This window comes from Cebus imitator, unplaced genomic scaffold (assembly GCF_001604975.1).
Source record: "Cebus imitator isolate Cc_AM_T3 unplaced genomic scaffold, Cebus_imitator-1.0 Scaffold38, whole genome shotgun sequence".
Lineage (NCBI taxonomy): Eukaryota > Metazoa > Chordata > Mammalia > Primates > Cebidae > Cebus > Cebus imitator.
Genome location: NW_016107353.1, coordinates 9,703,101 through 9,712,764, shown reverse-complemented (window position 1 = coordinate 9,712,764; position 9,664 = coordinate 9,703,101). Strand labels below are relative to the sequence as shown.

At 37.5% G+C, this 9,664-nt stretch overlaps 1 protein-coding gene across 2 annotated transcripts in view; it reads right to left on the bottom strand.

Moving 5' to 3' along the window:
- PPP2R5A (protein phosphatase 2 regulatory subunit B'alpha) overlaps positions 1–9,664 on the bottom strand; it is a 64,002-nt gene that overhangs the window by 19,620 nt on the left and 34,718 nt on the right. For both annotated transcript variants that reach the window (XM_017525275.2, XM_017525276.2), the window contains exons 2-3: positions 5,133–5,329; positions 1,505–1,606 (exon numbers count right to left, since the gene is read on the bottom strand). In XM_017525275.2, coding sequence (XP_017380764.1) covers positions 1,505–1,606; positions 5,133–5,329 — 299 coding nt within the window. The remainder of the gene's footprint in view (positions 1–1,504; positions 1,607–5,132; positions 5,330–9,664) is intronic.

Genomic DNA, 9,664 nt, shown 5'->3' with positions numbered 1-9,664 from the left:
AAGACATATATGAGGCCAAGAAACATATGAAAAAATGCTCATCATCACTGGTCATTAGAGAAATGCAAATCAAAACTACATTGAGATACCATCTCACACTAGTTAGAACAGCTATCATTAAAAAATTTGGAGACAACAGATGTTGGAGAGGATGTGGAGAAATAGCAACATTTTTACACTGTTGGTGGGAATGTAAATTAGTTCAACCATTGTGGAAGACAGTGTGGCGATTCCTCAAGGACCTGGAAATAGAAATTCCATTTGACCCAGCAATTCCATTACTGGGTATATATCCAAAGGATTATATATCATTCAATTATAAGGACACAGACACACGTATGTTCATTGCAGCACTGTTTATAATAGCAAAGACTTGGAACCAACCCAAATGCCAATCGATGATAGAATGGACAGGGAAATGTGGCACATATACACCATGGAATACTATGCGACCATAAAAAATGATGAGTTCATGTCCTTTGTAGGGACATGAATGAACCTAGAAACCATCATTCTCAACAAACTGACACAAGAACAGAAAATCAAACACCATATGTTCTCACTCATAGGCAGGTGCTGAAGAATGAGAACACGTGGACACAGGGAGGCGAGCATCACATACTGAGGTCTGTGGGGGGGGACCAAGAGAGGGACAGTGGGGGGTAGGGATAACATGGGAAGAAATGCCAGATATAGGTGATCGGGATAGAGGCAGCAAACCACATTGCCATGTATGTACCTATGCAACAATCCTGCATGTTCTTTACATGTACCCCAGAACCTAAAATGCAATAAAATATATATTAAAAAAATTTATGGGTTCAAGCAAAAAATTAAAAAAATTTATGGGTTCAAGCAAAAAATTCTAAGTAGAACTGTTCATAACAGCTCTATTCACAATAGCCATAAGGTGGAAATAATTTAAATGTCCATCAACTGATAAGTAGATAAACAAATGTGATATATCCATACAATGGAAAAATTCATCCATAAAAGTAAGTACCGATACAGACTACATTTATGAACCTTGAAAACATTATGCTAACTAAAAGAACCCATAAACAAAGGCCCACATATTATATAATTTCATTTATATGAAGTATCTAGAATAAGCAAATCCAGAGACAGAACGCAGACTGGTAGTTGTCAGGGGCTGTAAAGAGAGGGGAACAGGGAGTGAGTGCTAATGCCAATGGGGTTTCCATTTTGGGTGGTAAAAAACTTCTAGAACTAAAGAGTGGTGATAGGTTGTACAGTATGGTGAATATACTTTGTGCTACTGAATTGTATACTTTAAAATGATTTAAATGGTAAATACATGTAAGTATATTTTATTACAATGAAAAAACACTGAAAAACAGTATTTGCATGAAAGAAAATAATGTTAAGAAAATTGTAAAAGTCAAATATTTTACAGACACTTGGAATCTAAATGAGAAAACCATGATTTCTACACGATGGCATAAATATAAAAATACTGCCAATACATAATTATGTTCCATACTTGTATGTGAGGCCAAGAGGCCTCAAGCGTGGGTTCATCCTCTTCTGGATCAAAATCTGGATTATCACTTGGAGGAAGTGTACGGAAGATGTTAGCACTGATCTGTAAAGAAAAAATAATTTTAAATTTATGTTCTTTGTTGTATGTGTAATTGAATTCAATAATGCAAAATGAAATATTTTAAAGATTATTTTAAGAAAAAAGTTAAGTTATGGCTGTAAGCTTAGTTCAAAATCTATAAACCTCTTCAAGATACAAAGAAGGCAGGTGTTTCTCTCTTTTCTCTATCCAGTAACTCTGACTTCCTCAGACCTAAGCTCCTGAAGATTACAGACTGCCTCTGGTTTCATCTTCCTTAAATTATAAATTGTTCTTTCCAAATTTTGCTTAAAAAGAAAGAAGGGACCAGGCGAAATGGGTCACACCTGTAATCCCAGCACTTTGGGAAGCCAAGGCGGGCAGATCATCTGAGCTCAGTAGTTCAAAACCAGCCTGGGCAACATGGTGAAACCCCATTCTACAAAAACACAAAAATTAGCTGGGCGTGGTTGCACACACCTGTGGTCCCAGCTACTGGGGAGGCTGAGGCAGGAGAATCGCTTGAGCCCAGGATGCAGGGGTTGCAGTGAGCCAAGCAAGATCACACCACTACACACCAGCCTGGGTGACAGAGCCAGACCCTGTGTCTCAAAAAAGAAAGAAAAGAAAAAAGAGAAAGGGGGAATATAGAGGGAGGGAGTAAAGTGAATTTGAGGGGAAAAGTTACTAATTCTACCTGTGTCTAATTTGATTCATTTCATCTTTCTACAATTCCTCCCATATTCTAACCTGGCCATATTCTATACTTGCCTTATAATTCAGAGCTTGGTAAAATACATCCATTCTTATACATACATACCATGCTAAGGGAGAGGTGGGCGAGGGTAGAATGCCTTCACTATTATTATAAACATACCGTTTATAATACCTCTTGATGATTTAATTTACTGTATTTCATCTACTTTGAGGCTTTTACAAAACATAAAGGAGGTGCTTTGAGATTCTTCATTTTAGATCCAGTGAAATATAGTATTTATAATTTCATGCTTTACATTATCTTAGTACTAAAGCAAATACATATCCTTTTTCTCTAGCAAAGGATAGATTGTGAACCCAATCTACAATTTTTTTAAGAATAATGAACAGACTGATAGACCAAGTAGTTTAATAAACATTTAAGGCCAAACTACTTAAGGGGCTGATCATCTGAAATAAACTATTCCAGAGGTAGAGGATAAGACAAGGAATGTTCAATAGTGTAAGCAAATTCCCAACTATTCTTATGAAGTGGCATCTTTGGTACACAAATAACTGCTAATAGTCAATTACTATAACCATAACACTTAATAAGTAATAACCTAAAATTTGATCAGCCAGAACTCAAAGCCAGTACTTGAGGGCAAAGCTAATTAACAGTTTGATAGACATTAATTTCACAAAAAGCAGCAGCAAGCCATTGATTAGAATTTGGAAAAAATTCTCACAAGAGTGTAGAATTTGTCCTCGAGATCTTATTTATTATTATTGTCAGTAGTAAAAGTTAACCTTGTAGCCAGTAATAAAATTAACTGTATATAACAAATATTTAGAAGGGCTTCAAGAGTCTAAATGGTAAGATGACTCAAGTCTTACTCACATATTAAGTATTCATAAATTTTTATAAAATCTATACATACCTACTATGTGTCCACAAAAGTCAAAATAAAAAATTTTTAAAGGCAACAACAAACATACTCCTTTACTTAGGCAAAGAAATTAGATCCCAGAATTTATTGGTATATAGCAGATTTGACTCAAATATTTGAGACTTTAAGTTATCTGTCATCAATTTTAGAGATTACTTCTTACAACTTTAAAAATTCCTGAATACAAGCCATTTGAAATCAGTAACAGTGGGAAATATTGCATTTTCTCCCCTGAACTTTTTAAATGATAAAATAAAAACTCTATCAATATTTATGTTCTCAAACTATCACTTCCTTTTATTGTTTGTGGGAGTTTAAGAAGCCAATTTCATTTTGATTAATGTTCTCTCTATAGCTAATCTTTACATTTTTTTGAGGCTGGACTTGGTGGCCCATGCCTGTAAACCCAGCACTTTGGTAGGTGAAGGCACTTCAGTACTTTTTGTAGAGATGGGGCCTTGCTGTGCTGGCCAGGCTGATCTTGAACTCTTGGCCTCAAGTGATTCTCCCACCTCACCCTCCCAAAGTGCTGCATTTACAAGCGTAAGTGAGCCACTGCACTGGCCTACTTTCCTAACACATTTGGTTCTTCGCTGAGAACATATTTGGGCAAGAGGAAAGAAATGAAGGTAACTATACATTATATTTGCTTTTACCTTCCATACCCTGATATAAGTTTAAATTACGTACTCAGCAACTCTCTAATTAGTCCCACTGAATTTATTTATTTATTTATTTAGAGACAAGGTCTTGCTTTGTTGACCCAGGCTCACTTCAGTCTTGAAATCTTGAGCTCAAGCAGTCTTCTCACCTCAGCCTCCTGAGTAGCTGGGCCTAAAGGCTCATGCCACCATGCCTGGCCAATTTTTTTTTTTTTCTTTTTAGTACTTTCTGTAGAGATGGGGCCTTGCTATGCTGGCCAGGCTGATCTTGAACTCTTGGCCTCAAGTGATTCTCCCACCTCAGCCCCACAAAGTGCTGCATTTACAAGCATAAGCGAGCCACCGCACTAGCCTACATTTTTATATTTTGTTAGTATACAATAAAATACAAAAAAAAATCACAAATACTAAGCAAAATCCTACTGTTTGATGGAAAATATGGTTGAATTACTAATAAACAGCAAGCATCCTGAACAACCTTACTTCAATAAAGTTGGCTGTAGTTTTTTTAACATCAAATAATCCATCTATTTATATTAACCTCTTAGAGATCCTCAGTTCCAATTAAATAAAGTGTTATACCTGACTCCCTTACCCACTGCTTAAATGTGGAGATCCCTAGTCTTTCACTGGTCTTCTCTTTCCCCTTTAAAAGTTCTCAGTAACGGCCGAGTGTGATGGCTCATGCCTATAATCCCAACACTTTGGGAGGCCGAGGCGGGTGGATCACAAGGTCAGGAGTTCAAGACCAGCCTGGCCAAGATGGTGAAACCCTGTCTCTACTAAAAATACAAAGATTAGCCGGCTGTGGTGGTAGCAGCCTGTAATCCCAGCTACTCAAGAGGCTGAGGCAGAGGTTGCAGTGAGCCGAGATTGCGCCACTATACTCCAGCGTGGGCAACAGAGCAAGGCACTATCTCCAAAATAAATAAATAAAAAGTTCTCAGTAACTATTCACCTCCATGACATTAATTATTTATCAATCTGTATAACCTGGGCCTATATATTTCTCGTAAGCTCTAGATCTGCAATATCCAATATGGGAGTCGCCAGCCACTGTGACTCTCAATTCCCAAACTTGTATAAGCAATGAATGAATAATCTTTCAAATGAGCTATTTTTTTAAATTGTGGGGGATGTATTAATTATTGGACATTATTTAAAATCAGTTTCATTAATTCATAATTATACCTCAGATCTTAAATTTATATAAATCTGAGGAACATAAGTCTAGAGGCTTACCATTTTTACTATATCAGAATACGCTGATTCAACAATTACACCACGATTAGTTGAAACATACTCAACCAGTTCATTCAGTGTTGCTCTTTTAATTTCTTTGCTCTTCAAGTCTGAAACAGAGTCCATGAAATCAAACAGTACACAACACTGCTGCAACTTCTGACAGAAAAGCTCTTGTTGTTCATTTGAAGTGGCATCTATAAATAAAAATGAAGAAAAACTTAGAAATAACCTACTCAGAAGTTACTTTTATATATTTATTAATTCTGTAGAAGCTATTCACATATATAAAACTTCTTCCAGAAATCTAGTGAGAAATGTACCCATTTAACCCCATCATTCAGGGATTTATACTGGACTCCTCTCTCATTATTCACAATCAATCATCAAAAAAAAAATTTTTTTAATAGATGTGGACTTGCTACGTTGCCCAGGCTAGATTCAAACTCCTGGGCTCACATGATCCTCCTGCCTCTGCCTCCAGAGTAGTGGAGGTCATGTGCCATCACGCCCAGCTAATCATTAAATGTTATTGATTCCATCTGTTTAACATGTGAAATCTGTCCTTTTCTTGTCATTCCCATTGCCCATTTCAGACTCCCCCCATGCCTCATCTGGAGTACAGCAATGATACTCTAATTGCTCCTCTTATCTGGTCCCATAACCACTACCGCTCCTGACTTACCCTCCAAACAACTTCAAAATCTTGTTGAAATGAGAATCGGTGTCTTCAAGCTCCATGTTTTCCAATGATACCCCAATAATTAAATAATAAAGTTCAAACTCCTCTGAACTGTATACAAAGTGCAGTTGTCTACTGTCAAAAGTCATCTCTCAACCCTTTCCAGGATGCCACTTCACACCATACTCTCTGCAGTTCCCTGAAGATTACACAATGTTTCCTCTGTCAGGAATGCCCTTCTTCCCACATTCCAACCTGAAACCACCCTGGGAACTCTACCTACTTACAAAGTTTTAGCATAGTCCCTTCTTTCTTTTTTTTTTTAAATTTTTCATGTTTTTGAGATAAGGTCTTGCTCTGTTACCCAGGCTGGAGTACAGTTCTCAAAAGGTTTCCTTATGGTACCAAAGCTAAATTGGTTAGGTTATCCGGTCTTACCCTAATGTGTTTTTGGTGCATATCTCTATTACAGTATTTACTGTGCTATATGGCAATTACATTTTACATATCCAACACCCCTCAACTAAAAGCGGGAACCAACAGCCAGGCACAGTGGTTCACAACTGTAATCCCAGCACTGTGGGAGGCCAAGGTGGGCGGATCTCAAGAGCTTGAGACCAGCCTGGCCAACATGCCAAAACCCCATCTCTACTAAAAATACAAAAATTAGCCGGGCGTGCCGGCACATGCCTATAATCCCAGCTACTCCGGAGGCTGAGGTAAGAAAATTGCTTGAACCTGGGAGGCGGAGGTTGCAGTGAGCCGAGATCATACCACACTGCACTTCAGCCTGAGCAACAGAGACAGCATCTCAATCAATCAATGTAAGAACCAAGTTTTATTTATCTAATTATCTCTGTCTTTCTCTCTCGCTACCTCTCTTTCCTTTTCTAGTATCTAACACAATGCCTGGCACATAATAGGTACTCAAAAAATGAGGCAGCCAGTCTAGTGTCTCATGCCTGAAATCCCAGCACTTTGGGAGGCTGAGGCAGGCCTTACTTGAGGTCAGGAGTTTGAGACCAGCCTGGCCAACATGATGAAACCCCCATCTCTACTAAAAATAGAAAAATTAATTGGGTGTGGTGGTGGGCGCCTGTAATCCCAGCTACTGGGAAGGCTGTGGCAGGAGAATCGCTGGCCAGCTACTGGGAAGGCTGAGGCAGGAGAATCGCTGGCCAGCTACTGGGAAGGCTGAGGCAGGAGAATCGCTGGCCAGCTACTGGGAAGGCTGAGGCAGGAGAATCACTGGAACACTGAGGGCAGGGGGACACAGTAAGCTGAGATAGCGCCACTGCACTCTAGCCTAGGCGACAGGGTGAGACTCAGTCTCAATTTTTAAAAAGTTTGTTTTATATTCTACTTATTACAAAAATATGGATACATTGTATTGATTTGATTCTAACAAATGTTAAATCCTTTTGTTTCTAACCTTCAAAAACATAAAACTTCAATTCTGAGCTTTCATATATATAAACAAGGGCTTCAATTAGCTCAATCACTTAAGTTTACTGAACTTCTGAGAGTACATTTTAAAAATCATATTCAACACTGATATTTAGCTCATAATATATAAAACTATGCCTCCATTCAAAACCAGTACCTATTTTATATAAAGACACAGATAGAAATCTTCATAAAGATGGTAACCTAATCAAGAATGCCTATGCTTTGTGATTACTCCAAAGCAGGAGGCTGGTAAAAATTATCTTGCAATTATACTCGAGTTGCAGTCCTTAAAAAAGCTGATTTAGATAAGGTACTGCCGAAACATAGTAGGTCAGGTATTCTAAGCTTGCTCACACATTCTTTTCATGGATCAATTATTAGTAAATAATTTTACAATAAAACAAATGTGGATTTTGAAGTAAAAATATGAAGGTATGAATTTGCCGCAGCTCAACTGTGGCTATGCCAGTAAAAATTTCTCATAAAATAGTTCCACACTTACAAAAAACTTGTGTTAACATTTCCTATTCTAGAATCAATAATGACTCTCTGCTTTATGAAAGCTAAAGTCTATAAACCTAAAATTGGCATTCAGAGTCCACATAATATTGACATGGAGCATACAACATTTTTTACTATCAGTTTGGTGAAGTTTTTGATGCCCAGGCTAGAGTGCAATGGCATGATCTCAGCTCATTGCAACCTCTGCCAAGTTCATGCAATTCTCCTGCCTTAGCCTCCCAAGTAGCCGGGATTACAGGCGTGCACCACCACGCCCGGCTAATTTTTGTATTTTTTTTAGTGAAGATGAGGTTTCATCATGTTGGCCAGGCTCAACTCCTGACTTAAAATAATACACCCACCTTGGCCTACCAAATGTGTTGGGATTACAGGTGTGAGTCACCACACCCTGATTCAGGATCACCTTTTATGGAACTGTACTTAAATGGAAATATTTTGATGTATCCTTAAAAAAAAAAAAAAGACCATTAACTTTGCAGCTATTTTTAATACTAAGCAATATGTTAAACAGTTATCTTTATCCCAGAATTAAAATTCATTTTATTGGGGGTGAAAATGAAGCACTAGCCGACATACATGCTACATATAACCAGCAGTCTTATGTTTACTACCTTTTTTTATCCCAAAATGGCCATTAGTCATTCTAAGCAGAATCTGCTTCTTCTCTGCAAAATCAGTTGTATCTTGAATGTTCCTTTTCTTAAATCTTCTGGGGCTTTTTACCCTCAAAGTTAAAATGGTTATATGAATTTAATTTCAATTAATACATGATGTCTACTAATACTTAGTTAATTTCAACTAACAAAAAGATGTCTGCTTGATATTGGTACTTAGTTTGAAAACTAGAAGATGGACACCTCTGCTTACGTATGTACTACACACTAAATGAGATGCTGACTATGTGGGCTATAAGAATCCTTCTCAATCCATAGTGTACGGGAAATCCCCAGAGTTCTCTCAGTTATTCAGTAACATCTTTATATAGCTGTCTCTTTTCAAAGATATCTATATCCTTAATATATAGCTTTATTTTATAATATATATCTTTATAATTAATATAAATTCTATAATGATTTGGCGAAATAGTTGCTATACCTTGAGAGGCTGCGTTCTAATAGTTTTACAATATTTTTTAGCCCGTTTTCCCTAATGCTAATAGTAATACAGACTCACACAATATCCCACTTCAATTATGTGATCACCTTATATAGTTAGTCCTATTCTCTCCTTCTTCCCACTACCACCTCCTCAAAGTAAAACCTGCCCTCTTATTCTCTAAAGGCCACATCTCTGTCCCAGGACTTTTGCCTACTTGAAATGCTTTACTGGATTTCCTCCTCTATCTTTCCACATCCTACTTACCCTTTAAGAACAAACTTAAATCTCACATTCTCCACAAATTTCCCTTGGGTAGGTCAGAATACAATGATATCTGCCATCCCTCAACATCTATACAGCTCACAACCTCAACTGCATATTTGAGTACCCATTATCTTTAGGCCTATATTCAACAAATGTTTCTTTCATCGACCACCAAAAGATTTTAGGCTCCTCGAGGGCAAGGATTATTAGCTGAGCACAGCATTTCCCTTTTATTTCCTTTGTATCTGGGGTAGGGTATATAATCAACAATCTACCTTGATGGTAGAATTAAATGGATTAAGTGAGGTAACAATCAAGAATATGAGTGCATGCATTTCCAAGTGAAATACAAATGGAAAGTATGTTTTTCTAACACTACAGGCTACTTAAGTAGCCTGTGGCTAGCACAAAAGAAGACACAAAATGACTTTCAGGATTGGAAAACAGTCACGGGCTGCATAACAAAGTTTTGTCAACAGCAGACCGCATATATGATGGTGGTCCCATATAATACTGT